Source organism: Hydra viridissima, unplaced genomic scaffold (assembly GCF_058129835.1).
Source record: "Hydra viridissima isolate aposymbiotic clone 2 unplaced genomic scaffold, HvirCarnegie_v1 scaffold_2, whole genome shotgun sequence".
NCBI classification, from domain to species: Eukaryota; Metazoa; Cnidaria; class Hydrozoa; order Anthoathecata; family Hydridae; genus Hydra; species Hydra viridissima.
Genome location: NW_028324301.1, coordinates 10,029,754 through 10,046,338, shown reverse-complemented (window position 1 = coordinate 10,046,338; position 16,585 = coordinate 10,029,754). Strand labels below are relative to the sequence as shown.

The 16,585-nt window shown below is 28.0% G+C and overlaps 2 protein-coding genes and 1 long non-coding RNA gene across 8 annotated transcripts; 1 reads left to right on the top strand and 2 right to left on the bottom strand.

Annotated features, from left to right (window-relative positions):
• Positions 1–287: 287 nt before the first annotated feature.
• On the bottom strand, positions 288–2,859 carry LOC145196810 (deoxycytidylate deaminase-like). 2 transcript variants are annotated; one of them, XM_090080276.1, is made up of 3 exons: positions 1,912–2,859; positions 1,551–1,764; positions 288–930 (listed from the first exon to the last, which is right to left on the bottom strand). In XM_090080276.1, the coding sequence occupies exons 1-3, from the start codon at positions 2,186–2,188 to the stop codon at positions 798–800; spliced, it is 624 nt and encodes a 207-aa protein (XP_089936402.1). In that variant the 5' UTR covers positions 2,189–2,859; the 3' UTR covers positions 288–797. The 2 variants fall into 2 exon arrangements, with proteins under 2 accessions (XP_089936402.1, XP_089936403.1); XM_090080277.1 differs by having other exon boundaries at positions 647–930; positions 1,564–1,764; positions 1,912–2,241.
• A 755-nt stretch (positions 2,860–3,614) lies between these two features.
• LOC149891834 (uncharacterized) lies at positions 3,615–5,052 on the top strand. The gene is made up of 2 exons (XR_016449718.1): positions 3,615–3,731; positions 3,850–5,052. It is a non-coding gene; the product is annotated as an uncharacterized LOC149891834 (long non-coding RNA).
• LOC145196765 (uncharacterized) lies at positions 4,148–15,449 on the bottom strand. Of its 5 annotated transcripts, none has more exons than XM_090078219.1 (8): positions 15,323–15,449; positions 14,691–14,800; positions 10,935–11,184; positions 9,410–9,580; positions 8,437–9,318; positions 6,433–7,309; positions 5,729–6,007; positions 4,148–5,621 (listed from the first exon to the last, which is right to left on the bottom strand). In XM_090078219.1, exons 3-8 carry the CDS (start codon positions 11,132–11,134, stop codon positions 5,355–5,357), a joined length of 2,676 nt encoding a protein of 891 aa, XP_089934345.1. In that variant the 5' UTR covers positions 11,135–11,184; positions 14,691–14,800; positions 15,323–15,449; the 3' UTR covers positions 4,148–5,354. The 5 variants fall into 5 exon arrangements, with proteins under 5 accessions (XP_089934345.1, XP_089934346.1, XP_079929830.2 ...); XM_090078220.1 differs by having other exon boundaries at positions 15,393–15,409; XM_080073704.2 differs by lacking the exon at positions 10,935–11,184.
• Positions 15,450–16,585: the final 1,136 nt, after the last annotated feature.

The window sequence follows — 16,585 nt, the reverse complement described above, 5'->3', positions numbered from 1 at the left end:
TATATTTATAAAAATGATGCATGAAATGTTAAAAATATTCTCTCAAGCACGCCTTTTTAATCAGCATCCATCTCAAGAAAGTTGAGATATTAGTCGGGGAACTAAAAAAAAAAGAAAGAAAAGAAGACTTATAAGTGTTGTTTCGCAAAAACTATTAGTTTGATACTGTTTGTTATATTGATCAAACTAAGGAAAAAGTACTTACGTATTCTCAAAGTTACAACAACACCAACAAATAAGAGGCATTGTTTCTGAATTTCTGTTCTGGCTTTCTTTTTCTCACTGTCTTTGTCATTCTGAGTACCTTCTTTTCCAGGAACACGAAACATAGTTAAATTTAGTTATTGCTTAAAAAAATATTTTTTTGCAAAAATCCACAAAAGTATCTATACTAGAAAAAAATTTTCAAAATCCTAATAGAATTTTATTCAAATAAGTTACAAAAATTGAAGGATTAAAAAATAATTCAGTTTGATAGTCAAACTGAAATATTTACATACATTGTAAAATATTTACATTATTATACAGAAAGTATTATGTAATACTTTAGAATACTTAAGATTATATATTCAGAATATATTTCACTTGAAACCAAAACTAAAAACAAATAAAACTGCATTAATAGAACAGAGAGAAAACACATAAGTGACTGTTATCATTAAAATAAAATTACACAAAACAGCACAAATCACTTGTATAAATATAAAATTTCTGATAGCTTCTCTAATAAATCTGCAAACCTTAATATAAGTTATATGTTCTCTGTTAAAACTTCATCAATCAACTCACAATGAACATCAACTTTCATAATTAAGATTACTAGTTAATGCTTCAAGGTTATCAGTTAATTTCATCCCAGTTGGTGAAAGTTTGAATATGTCAATTTGATCAAAGTTGATAACAATTTGTTTCTTTTTTGGATGATACTGTCTAAAAGATAAGTTTGTAGACTTGATATTTAAAAGTTTCAAAATTCATGTTATTGCTTACAGTAACAATGTGTGGTTTAATTTTTAACAGTGTGTACAGTAACAAGCAATGTTAAAATGCTTAGATTTGTTTTAGATGTTTTTGAGTTGGAATTTGCTGGTGTAAGTGTTACTTTTATTCCACAGATTAAAAATGAAATAGTGCTCTTGTGATAATTTCATCAATCTTTCACCTGAAGCGAAGATCTTGAAAAATACCAATTTAAAAAAGTAATTTATAGCTTCAATGGGAGTGTCTTTTAGTCAGAGAAAAAGTATTTTCTACTCAAATGTATTTAATTTAATTTATTTAAAACTTAGATATTATATCCTGTTGAAATGTTAAAAACATTAAAACATTTGCAGGATTTGGGTCATAATAAGATAATATTAACAAAATGAGTTAAGAACTATGAGCAATGATAGGGATTTTTTAAATATATTGACTCAGAAGTAAAACACTAGTAATACTCTAGGCATGAAACAACACAGATACTCAAATTTGAAAACCATTATTACACTTTAAGGCAGTAAAATATGTCAATAAAAGCTTTATTGTGTGAAAATGAAAAAAAAACTTACCTATACTTGATACCTGCAAGATCAAACATCTTCTGTGAAGCTTGAGTCTCAGGGCGATCTTTGTACTTATTAGAATAATAAACTACTTCTTTAATTCTAGACTGAAGAATAACTTTAGCACACTCATTGCAAGGAAACAGTGCTACATAGATGGTGCATCCTTGAACATCAGCAGAGTTTTTGTTTAAAATTGCATTAAGTTCTGCATGACATACTAACATAAAACAAATAAACAAAAAAGAACTATGGTATTAGCCTCAATTAAAGAATTCTTCAAATATGAAATTCAATTACATTAAATTTTCTTTTATAAAAGTAATTAAAGAATGCAACACACATATAAATGTAGAAAATAAATTACCATAGGGATATTTAGTTTCCAAGAAACTGTCACCTTTTCTTGACCATGGTAAAACATCGTCACTGCAACCAATTGGCATGCCATTATAACCAATTCCAACAATTTTATTCTCTCTGTTTACAATACAAGCACCTACTTGTGTTGCAGGATCTTTGCTTCGTTGTGCTGAAAGAAATGCAATGGCCATAAAATAGTCTTCCCATTCAAGATAATCCAAACGTTTTTTGTTTAGATCTACTTTCATCTGGTTATGATTATCTGCTTCTAGATTTTCCATTTAACTAGCTAAATAAACTTCATCATATCAACCCAACAGAAAAAAAATTGATAATTATTTATTGACATATACTGTATAGGAAAGTTGTTGATTTTTTTTTTTGGATGGTGAGAAAATAAACAGGAGGCTGAATTCAAAGATTTTATAAAAGTTAAAGTAATATTTAAAATTTTAAAAACTAGTTGTTTCTAATCTTAACAAACAATAGAATTTTTCATTAACTTTTTAGTAGTTTATCAAAGTAAGATTGACATCAGTAGAGAGTACTTTGTTGTAAGCAAACTTAGCACACAACTATATTAACTTCTTTCTGTTGTTTACTTTTAGAATGAGTTCTAAATGTAAGTGAATATTAACAGGAGAAGAATTGAATAAATTTTGAAGAAAATACATGAAAAATCTTTATGCATATTTTTTAGAGAAATAACTATTTTTGATTACAAGGTGTTTTTAAGGATCAGCATTTATAACTCTTGTGTAGCAACTTGATGTTTTCGCTACCTTTGTATACGTTTTAAGTTACAGACCGACGTAAAAACAGACTAATCATCTAGTAAATTAAACTAGGAAGCTGTAACTGAAGATAAGGTTTATACAAGACAGGCTTAAAGAAAAAAAAAAGATAAACAAAAATATGCAGGACTCGAAGTAATTAATCTTTGTGCTTATGTACAAATAGACGGACAACGTAATTTAGGTATAGCATTTCTAGCAAGATAACATGCGTAAACATTCTGGTATAATCGATGGCGGCCTGGAAAGAAAATTTTTATAACGTTTTATATTTAGTTTAGCTTTAGTTTTTGTATTGTTACAATCTATTCTATATAAGCATTTTTAACTAATATTTTTAAAATTCCTTTTTTTTTTCTTATTTATTTTGATATATTTTTTAATTTTTCTTTTCTTTTCTTTTCTTTCTTTCTTTTTTTTTTGTATCTTATTTACTTAAAATGTTTGCATTCGTAATCTAGAATGAAATTATTTTCATTTATTGCCTGTTTGAGAATGTCTATAATTTTGTTTTTATGTTGTTTTTTTTCTACTTACAAAAAATAAATGATTCGGCTGAAGAATTCAACAGAAATTTTTCGGCAGACAAAGGCAAAATCTCCAGCAAAACACTAAGTGATAATAATGAGTAAGACAGGAAATCTTTTACCAAAAGTGCACTATAAAAAAGAGAAATTTAAAATGAACATGCCGTTAATTACTTTGAAAAAGATTGACCAAGGAAGTTATACTTGCCCAAGAAAATTGTACTTTAAATGCGCTTCATTGAAAACGTTTAAAAAGAAAGGGCAAATTTTAAATGAATTTAAATGTCTTTACAACCACAGCTTAACTTAGAATCTCTTTATAACCACAGCTTCGCTTGCGCAGTTGTTGCTAAGGTCAAAGAGCATTATCTCGAAACTGAAATGAAAAAGGAGACAGAAAAAAGTCGAGTGACCTCTGGTTTCGCTGTGGCCTAACTACATAAAGGGATATTTATGACAAACATGTTTAAGATGCAACACATATTCAAGCATATTATCTTGTGGTAACACTTCTCTACAAATTTTTAGTTTAAAAATGAAATGTGTCATTTTTTAATGAATTTCATGTGCTAAAATTCAAAAACGATTAATTTTTTAACTGGCTAAAGTTTTCTTTCTTAGCAACAGAAATGCGCGTACGAAAGCAGAGTTACATTCACAAGTTTTTTATGGTTCGATCGTAAAACCAATTTCAAAATGGATTTTTTTCATTTTTATTCAAATTAAAGACGCACTGTAACACAAACTAATGAACGTATATCTTTGCCATGGTTTAAGAAATTTTATCGCAACAAAAATATCATAAACACTGAAAGAGAGATAAAATAATGGGGATAATAATTGGATATTTATGATAATTAATCATGAAATGATAAAGTTAACTCACACTTTCTGTGACTTTTAGAAGAATTACAAATTATAAGGTAACTTCCTATCATTTATTTATAAGGTTACAAATAAATCTTCCTTTATATAATAATTAAAAATTCATAAAATTTTACAATCAATGTATCAGGGACACATCTCATGACTAAAAGAACAATTAGTAGAACCCACATCCGGTATACAAAAAATGTCTTAAAATATCACGAAAAAAAAGATCAACTTAAGAATTAATGTTACAAAAATTTTTAAGCACTTACCTGAGTGGATTAACTTTATAAAAAAAAAAAAGTTTGCACAAGGATTTTGGAATAAAAAACTTTTGAGAGAATGATGTAGGAAGAGGCTAAGTGAAAAGAGACCCGCAAACTTATAGAAAAACATAAAATATATACAGCATGACAATCTGAATATTTTAAAGTCAAGTATTGAAGACTTTTTATCTGTATTCAACCTATTTACAGTTTTATAAGAATGATTGGAAGATGCTCAGATTACCAGTTAAATTATTTTGAACAAATAAACACGCAGACCCAATGCTATTACTCTGAATTTGTTTACTGGTACCAAAGTTCACGAACTATTTTGACCGAAACTATTATTTCAATATAAAATAGAGAACCCATATACGATTCACTACCAGCTCCACTACAAAACCTAATTAGATCAACTATTCTCATCAAAAAAGTCATTTGCTCAAAACATTTCAATGCTTTCATCTCAAAGACATTTCATCTTGTACACCATCTAAAAAGGTCACTAATTTTAGTCTTTAAGAGTTCCACTTCTCACCTTCAACTGTCTTTTTTAGCGATAAAAATAATCATAGAACGATGAATGATTTTGTAAAAAAAAACCATTAGTAATTACAATATTTAACATAATACAATATCAGTAGTAAAAAAAAAAAAAAAAAAAAAAAAATATCAACAATAATTATAATCACTTAAATAGAATTGTAGAAAAAAATTCTGGAACGAAAAACAGGCTTTATTTTTTATGATTATCCACAAAAATTATTCTAGAATACAATTTTAGAAAGCAAAAGACAGAAAGATGAAATCCACCCAAGAATCTACATTAAGCATTTTTTACCTAAGATCTGAAAAAGTTTAAATCCATTAAGATTTATTTTAGGTCCACCTCTTATAACCTTAGACAAACAATAAGTGGCAATCACGAATCTCCCTTTCAGAAATTCACGGTTATCTATTCAAATAATTTGGTAACGTTTTCGCGTAAATTTAACCGAACTCCCATTCGGCACCGGTTCTTTCCAGAGCCGATAAACGCTCCTCTCCTAATTTTACTTTTTCGCGAATTTCAGACTGCATCAGAGCAAGTTGCGATTTCATGTCAATGTAATATTGATAGTCAGAAATTTCATCATCAGTGCAATATTTCTCAAGAAACACCGCAACATTATCGCCGCGCTTGTTGTTAACATCTTTTAAGTAACAAGCTTCTTCCAACTGGCTTTGGAGCTTTCCAATCTTCGAAATTAGACCGTCCTAAAATTAAACCATCGCTTAAAATGTTAGCAGATTAAAAAAATATTTAAACTCGTTGCTTGAAACTTTTTTTGTTTTATAACGGAAAAAGAATTTCTGAAACTCACCTTTTTCATTTTTTCCTCTTCGTTTGACATATCGAGCTCTTGTAGCATTAATTCATACCTATGCAACCTTTGTGTAAGCGAGAGTAGAAGGGCAACTATCTTGTTTAGCTCGCCTATGAATAATTCAAACTTTGAAAATTCGCTCTGCGTTGCTTTTGATTCTACCATATTGAGCACCATCTTTCCTAAGTTATCGTTGACTCGAATCTCATCCGTAATTTCTTGCTCTTGCAACCGTAACTCGTTGATTTTTTCTCGCATGCTTTCAATTAACTTGCTCTGAAACGAGAGAACATTAATTCATAGATTGGTATCTTAAACTTGTTTTCTAAATGGAATTTCCGCATTATGCACGTAAAAATTTTGAAAGTGTTAAAACTTCAGAGCTCAATAATTTAGTTTAAAAAAGGAAGTAAGAAAAAGAAAAGCCACTCGAGCGATAAAATAATTATTGGAGGATTATTCAAATAACGTTAACCTTTGTTTCACATCATTTATAAACAAATAAGAAGTTCATTAGTTAGAATTTGTTTACAAAGAAAACTTCGTTGCAGTTACTTTATTTATTTTGCCAGAATAAAAACAACTTTAGATAACTTTATAAAATATGTTCAGATTTTTAAATATGAAAATACTTAAGTTAGACGTTGGTGTTTAAAAAAATATTTTAGTTCGATTAGTGCATAAAAAAATTAAAACTTTACCTTTTCACCGTCCAAATCATTTAATTTTAGAGCTCCAGATAAGTTTTCGGTTTCTGTTTTTTCGTCTGAAGGTGTTTCGACCATAAATTCTCGCAAGTCCGTTTCATCGGAGTAAGAATAATCGTCGGTACATTGGTCTGGAGTAGATGCGGAGTGAGGCGTCACTACGTCTAACTCGGCAACATCGTCATCAAGACACTCTTGTGAGCCATAAAGAGGTTTATTCAAAAAATACTCTTCATTCGATAAAGGACTAGAGCGAGGACTAATGTCAGATCGAACCCCGATACCTGAATCAGCTGTACCCGTGCTCGTAGTGGAATCAGTACTTACACAAGAGTTATTGCGACTATTTAAACTATAAGAGTTATTCTTTTTTCGATTAATTGTGCGCTGTGGTTTTTCTTTTTCTATATTCGCTTCTCCAGTATTTTCATCACATAAAAGATCGTCTGGAGGTGGTGGCAATAAATCTATATCGTCAGAATCACTTTGAGCTGACTGCTTTAAAGAAATTTTATCTAAATCACTCATACTCGTCGTAAACTCAATATTTAAATCGTTTTTATGCTGCTCCTCATTCACATAAACAGCACTATCAGTGCTTAGTGCTCTTTGATGAACTAAAGCTTCAGCTTCTGGCGAGTCTATGTCAGTTTCTACATGTTTGTATAGTGGATTGTTGCTTGAATATTCACAACAGTCAACAACGGTATTGTTTACGGGAGATGTTTGACGAAATACAGGATTTTCGATACACTCTGGTGAATTTGTTCGATGAAATAGACTTTGCGTATCTTCTGAACGATTCAATTTCTCTGAAGCTGTAATTGTTGTAATTTCATCAAACCGATTTATGTATGTGTCGCTTGCAGAACTAAAGAGTGAAAATTTTCGCTTTACTACTTATCTATAAAATAAGCTTTTTCTCGACATAACGTTAAGATACTTCTACACTGAAATAGGATTTTTAAATTCCATCGTTTCCTTTCACTCGACCTTATAACGGCAGAACAATAACAAAAACCAGCAAGAAAAAAACAAACTGTCATAAACCGATAGTTAAAATAATCGCGCGTTTAATTTTAACAAGCTTAAAATTTACTTTGTTACAAAGTTAAGGCACAAAGTATTTGAAAGAGTATCTTTAAAATTGCCATGATTACCGTGAATGATAAAAATCTCTGTTCAATGTAGAAGACTTTTCCATTGTTGTTGCAAAAAATAGTGAGTTACTCCCTCACCTTCTCGTTTTGTGTTTAAAAACACTTATGAATTTTTTCAGAATATATAAAAACTTTTTAAGCAGAAATTAAACATTTGTGACCAATATCGTAATTAACATTTGAGACCAATATCGTAATTTTTTTAAACTGTAAGTTATTATTATCACAGAAGCTAAAACTAAATATTTTTAAAACAAAATTCAAATTATAAAATAAGCATTTTATATAATCAGCAAATTCAATTGAGGGTCAATGTAATAAAACTTAAAACTTCTTAACGCTACAAACTTTTTTAATAAATTCAATCATAAAAATTTTACTACGAAAAAATTTTTATGATTGAATTGATTAAAAAAACTACGAAATATCTTCGTGATTATAAAACAAAAATCAAGAGTTCTTAATTAGAACATCATTCATTTTTAAATAACGACAAAATTGTTTAAATATTTTAGCAACTATTAAAGCTTTTTATTTCGTGAAGTACGAAAAAGTTCGCGTAAATACGTATCTGTATTACAACATAAACCCCTAGTTGGAGAATTCTGGTTAATTCCATTTCTAATTATAAATCTGACGTCAAACGCCGGATGAAAACTTAATTTCTTTTAGTAAGGATGGTTTAGGAAGTACTAAATCCCCCTTTCTATCGATTTTAGATTAAATCTCCCTTTCTATCGATTTTAGATTAAATATTTTTGCTTTTTATGAACTTTCCTCCTGATTAAAAAAACTATGAAGAATTATGAAGCTATCATAATTTTAAAATAAAACTTACTGATCAGATGCTAAAGATTTTTCATCAATTTTTTGATCACCATCTTCTGTTAATTTTGTTGGACTATCTTGAACTTCTCTTTTTATTAGTACCTGTTTTGATTTAACAAGAGGAGCACCTTGTTTGTAACTGTTTGACCATGTCCTTGTACGCACGTTCTTTTCATCAACTTTAACTAAAGAAGCTTCTTGAGTTGGATCGCTTAATAGCCTACCCATCACAGAATTGTTGTTAGTTAGTAAATTATTCTCATTGCATAAATCAGAAGAGTTGTTAACTGAGACAGAGTGCGTAATCCGAGAAGAATTTGTTGAAGCAATCGTTGCTCGTGTTGGTTCTCCTCTGCTGAATGACTCTTCTGGTTGAGTAGAGATTTTACGGGACAGTTTTGCTGCATTATCATTTGTGAATATTGAATGTCTAAATTTAGGATAGTTTTTTATAAGCTCTTGATGATATCTATTTGCAGCCTGTCTTAACTCATCAGCTGGATCGTTTTTAATAGCGCTTTTGCTTTTCTGAACGTATCTAACATCATCAGTTGAATAACTAGGAAAAGACTGCTGATCAAGCAGTTGGATATTTGACATACTTTTGTAATGGTATGGTTTGCAAGTATCAGGAGAATTGCTGGTTGCAGTATTTAAAATTTTTGCTTGCTCTTCTTTCTCATCCAAATATGTTGATGCTAAACTCTCTGAAAGAGCAGAGTCTTGTGTTAAGCATTTACCTTTTCGAGCTGATACAGTTCCTGTAATGTTAACTAAGTCTTTTCCAGTTACATCCACAGGTAGTGATCTAGTTTTTGAGTGCATTGGTACAGAAACAATATCTTCGTTCAAACTTGCTTTGATTGGAATCTTTTCAACTGTATTTAAGTCTCTAAAAAGCCATAAAAATAGTCTAATTCATGGTATACTGCCTGTAAAACAAAGAAAACAAAGACAGGAAACAGTTTTAAAAAAAAACTTACACTGCTTTTGTGATGTGCTTTGGTGTATTTCCTTTAGGTTTCAGTTCACCTGACATGTTTTCAAACATTGCTCTTGCATCTGAAACTTTTTTTATAGATTCAACTTCAATAGTTTCTCTGTTGTCAGAACTACTACTTTTTAGTCTAATACGACTGTTAGGTGATTGGCAGCTAAACAAACAACTTATGAAATAAACTTATAATTAAACACACACACACACACACACACAAATAGCAATTACCTATTAGAGATCATAATAAAGTTTTAAAAAGATTTCAATGATATTACATTAATATTTATGTAATCAATTTATCATAGTTAACTTTAAATGATTTATCATAATTTTTTTTTGCAGTAATAGTGTTCCAATATTGATGAAAATTCACTTCATATTAAAACTTGGTAAAATCCTGTTCACATTACAAACCTTTCCAGATGCTAAAATGTGATATACAATATCACAAAAAAAAAAAAAAAAAAAAAAAAAAAAATGCAACAGAAATAAATTACTAAGTCTTTATTAATAAAAAAAATTGTGATTTTAAGGAATTCTAATTTTTGAAATTTTAATGTTTATGTTAAATCTTTCATATTGACCAGTGTATGAGAACCAAAAGAACCTTAATCCTAACAATAAAAAATGCAAACACAATATACATATGTATTTATATGTATTTATTTATATGTATTTAATATATAGATGTATTTATACATAATTTAAATAACTGTTGTTATTCAAGCTAGATACATAAGGAGCATATACGCTCTTGTGTATTTGTGTAAAAGGATGGGAACTGGTATTGTTGTTGCTATCTTATATCATCACTCTAAAATAAATCCATTTAAATGGGATGAGATAAGATGGCAATAGCTTTCATAAAACACCAACTATGGCATCCCATGCTATTGGTTAAGGCTTACAAAAACCTTTACAACATCTTGAAACAAGCCAAAATTAAAATACTTTTAAACTGCTGAAAATACATCAACAACTATTTTTTTATCTAATTTTCTTCTACAAAGTGTAAGTAGTGTACCAAAATTAGTTTGCATTTTTATATCAGTTTTTAAAAACATTTTGTTAATTCTGCCATGATTCCAAAAAAAAAAATTTTTTAAAAAGCCATAGGTAAATCTTGAAAAAAAATTCTGTGTTTAAATATCATACATGTTAAAAACACATTTTTCTGGAGTTCTTGAAAGCAATAACTCATAGAATTTTCTTTCTATTGAATATCACCACCTAACCATGCTCTCTTACTCTATTTCTGTCACTCTTTGGATCTTTCCAACACAAATAAAGGCCTTCAGCATAATTATTTAAAAAATGAAACAACACAGATCTAAGTTTAAAGGTTTTTTTAGAGACATTTTTAAACCAGTATTAAACTGAAGTTATACAAAGTAACAAAGTTACAATACTTTTCCCAGAGATTTAAAATGAAATATTTATGTAATATAAGGTAGCCAAAAAGCTACAATCTGACACATTTTAAAAAATTTTACAATGAAAAAAGATCTAACCTATCTGGAAATTCATACATTGTTTCTTCATCAATGCTTCTTTGCTTAGAAAACGAAGAGGGAATACCAATGCTAACACTATGCTTATTAGATATAACTTTTTCTAATGAAAATATTTTATTTTTATCTTTATTGTTTGGAGATTGACGAGTGTTAGGGCTGCAGCAGTTCTTTGATAAATCATTCATACTGTGTACCATGTCATGTATAAAAAATATCTAACTGCAAAAATTTCATTGTTTTTTCAATGCTGAAAAAAGGATTGCATTAAACATATATTCTTAGAAATTTTCAGACAACTTTGTTACACCTTCCTAAGTTTAAATTTAATGATGCTTTACAAACAAATAAACAATAAGACAAAATATAAATAACAGAGAATTATTGTTAGAAAAAACACATTTAGTTTTAAAACTTAAGACCATCAATAAAATTTACCAAAAAAAAAAAATCTTATATTAAGAAGTGTATTTACAATAAATTTACATTTTAAAAAATCTATATTCTAATTTTTATTCCAACCATAAACTGATCAATAATGAAACAATCCAACTTTTATACTTTGATCCAATAGAATTTAAAAAGAAAATGTCAAAATATACATAAATTAAAAATCAAATTTAAAAAACACTTCTTTGCAGGGTAACAAATTAAGAAAGTAAATTATTATAAAAAAAACATTCCATAATATGATCAATTTCAATGATTTTCACAAGTATTTAAATGAACCATATAACATTTTTTGGAGAAGTTCAACATCAAATATTTACTCTAAGATTTGCAATAAAATAATACAAAACAGCCACAACTTAGTGCTTTTAAACAATATTCAGTTTAAGTTACTTAGCAAACTGCAAGGAAATTAGTTTCAAAAATAAACAAAAATGTTAGATATCATTTTGCAAAAATAAGTTTTAAGCATTTACGCATGGAAAATAGTTACCTGATTGTTCTACATATATATTGCAATAAAATAATTCTTTCTATAAACTTTTTTTTTTTTAATTTTTATGAAAAGAATAAAGTAGGCTGCTTATATGTAACAAAAAGTTTGTTTATTAAATGAGTAAAAGTTAAAAAAAAAAAGTTAACTTGCAGATAAATTTTGGAAACTTAATTAAAGGGTAAATAAAAATTTAACAGATGTCAAACAACTATAAGTAATATTTCAGTATGTAAATACATACATACATACATACATACATGCATACAAACATACATACATACATACATACATACATACATACATACATACATACATACATACATACATACATACATACATACACATAGCAGCTGAAAGAAACTTTAGGCCCTGGGGAAGTTTTCTTAAAGGGCCCTCATTATAATCAATTACATACCCAGGACCACTAGAAACGTGCTCTGGTCATTGAAAATTAAAAATGAAAATTAATTAAATCTTTCAAAAGTCAAAACTATTTAAATCTTTTAAAAATTATTTTAAAAAATTATTTGTACACACAGGGGCCCCAGGAATCTTCCCTGTCAACCCTCCTCTCTCGGCGGCCTTGTACATATATACATACATACATACATTAATACATGCATATATGCATGCATGCATGCATGTATATATACATACATACATACATACATACATACATACATACATACATACATACATACATACATACATACATACATACATACATACATACATACATACGTACGTACGTACGTACGTATGTATGTACATACGTATGTAACTAATGTATGTACATAAATTGCTTTAGATATTCTGTAACTTACAATAAAATTTTAGGCAGTGATATGCTGTATTCTCATAATAACATCATTTATAGAAACAAAATTTATGAAACTTATTATAACCAATATCAAATTATGACATCAAAAATATATTAAAATTAAAAAAAAGATTAATAGACAAGAACTAGCATGATAACTTTAACTTATTTAGAGCTCAAAACTTTCAAAACTTTTGTTTAGAGTGATACTTTAAATATATATACAATAACAGCACTATACCAAAAATATTAAAATAATGAATTTGAAATAATTCATAAAATAAGGCAGGGAAGAGAAATAATACAACATTAAAAGAAATGATACTTAAATACTACCTAAAAGATGATAAATTACACTGAACCTATTTTAAACAAGTTAAGAATTTTTAAAAAACTAAATTTAAAACATGATATTCTTTTTTGATATTACAACTCCATGACTACTTGCTTATTTGAAAGCCTAAACTTAAAAACTTTATCTATAATTAACTAGTTTAAAGTAATCATAATGTTAATTAACAAATTTGCTTTAAACTAAGCCATTGGAATTTGTTCTTTTATTTCTTTATTTCTTAAGAAAGAAATAAATCTCAAAAAAGGATTGCACATAATTTAAGAGGATCAACCTAATGACATTTATGAAAAAAATCTTTAAAAATATGAAAGCATCTTGCATAGATGGACTAAATACTCAGCTTTTTTGAGTACTTCAGCAAAAAAGAAATTCAATCAAGAAAAACTGCATAAGAATTAAAAACACATTGATAACTTTCCCAGATTGAAATTTATCTTCAAAGACCATGAAAGATAAGAAACAAATAAGAAGAGAAGAAGCAAATAAGTACTGCATGTAAGTAATCATACAGGATATATATACACATGTTACATATTAGAGTCTTATTAGGAAACTTTATTAAAAGCAATAGACATTAATCACATAATAAGAAGTAAATTTTGCATATATTGAAAATTATTTTGCATAAAACAAACCCTTTTACATTTGCCTCTTTTTTTTTTTTTTTTTTTTTTTTTGCAAACTCAATATGTAAAAAATACTAGAGAAGCTGATGCAAAATATTAATCCCAGATAATTGAATGACGCAGACAGCATTGCAAGCATTAAATAAACCACCAAATAAAAAACTATTGCTTTATGCAAACAAAAAAAAAGCTTAGAAGTATTACTTCTTTGATTTATAGTAAAATAATAATTATAAAAGGAAAAGGTAATAACAGATACACACACACATTAGTTTTTTAAAAGTTATGATTATATAATATGGTTCTACACTTTAAAAAATATTAGAAACTCATGTGTATGCTTCATTTTTTTTTGGAACTGATTTACGTAGCTCACATTAAGAATTTATAAAATAAAACATAAATATTAACTAATAGTTCAGTCAGAATACTAAATATAAAACAGATTGCACAAGAATAAAATATTTTCATAAACATTGCTTAAAATTAATTCATACTCATAGACAAATTAGACAAAGTAGTTACAAAAGTAAGGAAGTTGACATAAATATCTAGTCAACTGGAATTAGAACAAATCAAAACATGATTTTAAATTTATAATATAAAATAAAAGTTGCAATTAAACTTGATCATTTCTAACTTTTTCAAAAAAGTATAAAGATATACTTTTTTGGGGATAAATTTATGATGGTAAATGTTCAGTTCTCTGTTACACAACAATATTACAAATAATAAATTTTTCCAGTATTCTTGCTATTTAGTTTTAAAAACTTATAATATCTTTACTTAAGTATAATTTATTTTTATGAGACTGTAATTATTTCAAGACATTTCTTGATCCTGATTGCTATAAAGTTAAAGTTAATACAACTTTCAATGATTAAATGGTTGGGAAAGTTACTTTTTCATAAAGGATAAACTAAGCCTAAAAGTTTATGAACAAAAATAACTTGAAAACTCATTATAAAAATGCACAAACTGGAAAAGTTAGTCATTAAGTATTACTTACTAGTTAAGGTTAGTAGTGAAACTCAATTAGATGCATAAAAAACACGATAGGGGTTGATTTTCAACAGATATAGGTGAAGCTTGAGCAATTTTTCCATACTTATCAAGCAGCTGCAACGTGTACAGTAATAAAGTATTATTGTAATATAATATAGATGAAACTTATAAAACCTTTAAGCAGCTTTTGTAATAGCTACAAAACTTATAAATCAAAAATTAAAAAAGTATGTAACCATCATCGTAAATATAGTTTTTTAATTGTAGAAATACAGTTTACTATAGAACATAGCATGAAATATGTGAGCATTTTGTATAAATCTTGATAATAAAAAAACAAGAACATTAACAAAAGTAAATTGAAACCTAAGAGTTTAAACTATAGGTCAAAAATCAGTTACTTACAGTAACTAAACATTCAAACTATAAACTTTTAAACTTAGTTTGAATGAAATTTTTCAAAATAACTCTGTTCCAAATCTATTTCTATAATTTTATTATAAATTTCTAGTTGTTCAACTGTTTTTATAAACTGTAGACTGGGTCTTAAGTATCTTACTGAATAAAATAAAATCACTGGACAGCAGATATCTCTTTAATTAAAACTTCTAAACAATTTAAGTCAATGGATTGTACCTATTAATATCTCTTTTTGGATTAAACGTCGCGCATACTAAAGTTAAGATGTCATATAAAGTTTCAATACCCGCTCTGGTTTTGTATTCCTATCGTACCAAGCTACTCGGAAAATGTTCTTCTTGTCTATAATACAGACTTTCCTGTGATTGTAAGAGCAGCCTATCAATAATCAATAATTTTTTAAGGGGTTTCCCGGTGTAAAAACCAAAATGGGCACTTTGCAGCTTTACAACCAATTATCCTACCTTACACTCTCCTCCATCTAATAATAAAAATTCACTCTCACCATATGTTTTTTTTAATATTAAACAAAAAAACAAAAAAACATGCGTGAATTCTCATTGAACGATACACAGAAAAAATTTTAAGCAAAAGCCTTAATTAAATTTTAAAGTCAAGCTGATTTTTTTTTGTTTTTTGAACTAAACAACAACGTAAGTTTTAAATGTATGTATAAACAATTTCTGAAAACATTGCTTATGATGAATAGTGGCCAATTATTTTTTTTTTTTTGTCCTTAACAGGCATCATGCTTTTGTGCTGGATCTAGCATAAACAAGCCTCCTGTCTTACAATGGCTTGAACTGTTAAGTCTCTAGCTTAACAGCGCTTTCAGTACTTACTGTATTGATGGTAAATAATATTTCTCTAAACAGAATCTTAGTAAATTGAGGTAATCTTTGGGGATATAAAAGGTAAATATAGATTGATTAAAGTAGCGGTATCAAAGTTTAAAGCAGGAGTCTATCATTTTCTGATATTGCTATGTCTCCAAGTTAAAAACCTGGCTTGGTTTTAAAACTTGCATGTAGCAAACAGCATTTACCATTTTTAGAAGTACTTTCTGAAGGCATGCACCAAACACCGCTATGTAAGCAAAGAATAACCTTTGACGGTATTTTGAAGATCTTTAAATTTATGTAAGAATCTGGTATGGGAAATCTTTTAGTTTATTTTTCATTATGTAAACAAAGAATAGCTTGAAATAGCATTCAATTAAAAAATTTGTTAACATCTTTATAGCCAATGCAGTTCATTTACAAGAGTCTTATTTTGAAGCTGACAAAGGCATTTAATAGCCTTATTTAAGAACATCTTGAGATTATAACAGCCAGACTCTATTTCCTGGCAGACTGATTCTATAGGAATGTTGTAATAAGTCTGTCTTGTTAAAGCTTAATACTTCCTCCCGAAGTTTGAATTATTGTCTGCACTCTTCTCTCAAAGACTTTAAGTTCTCTCTCCTAATAACTTAGGCAG

What these genes read in the sequence shown, in the direction of transcription:
- LOC145196810 (XM_090080276.1), bottom strand. Translation starts at nt 2,188, where the DNA reads ATGGAAAATCTAGAAGCAGATAATCATAACCAGATGAAAGTAGATCTA. An exon ending in GGAAACTAAATATCCCTATG is followed by an intron (nt 1,765 to 1,911) that starts GTAATTTATTTT and finishes GTTTTATGTTAG; the next exon opens with TATGTCATGCAGAACTTAAT. An exon ending in CTTGCAGGTATCAAGTATAG is followed by an intron (nt 931 to 1,550) that starts GTAAGTTTTTTT and finishes CTTATCTTTTAG; the next exon opens with ACAGTATCATCCAAAAAAGA.
- LOC145196765 (XM_090078219.1), bottom strand. Translation starts at nt 11,134, where the DNA reads ATGGTACACAGTATGAATGATTTATCAAAGAACTGCTGCAGCCCTAAC. An exon ending in ATGTATGAATTTCCAGATAG is followed by an intron (nt 9,581 to 10,934) that starts GTTAGATCTTTT and finishes TTGTTTGTTTAG; the next exon opens with CTGCCAATCACCTAACAGTC. An exon ending in AAATCTTTAGCATCTGATCA is followed by an intron (nt 7,310 to 8,436) that starts GTAAGTTTTATT and finishes TTCACTCTTTAG; the next exon opens with TTCTGCAAGCGACACATACA.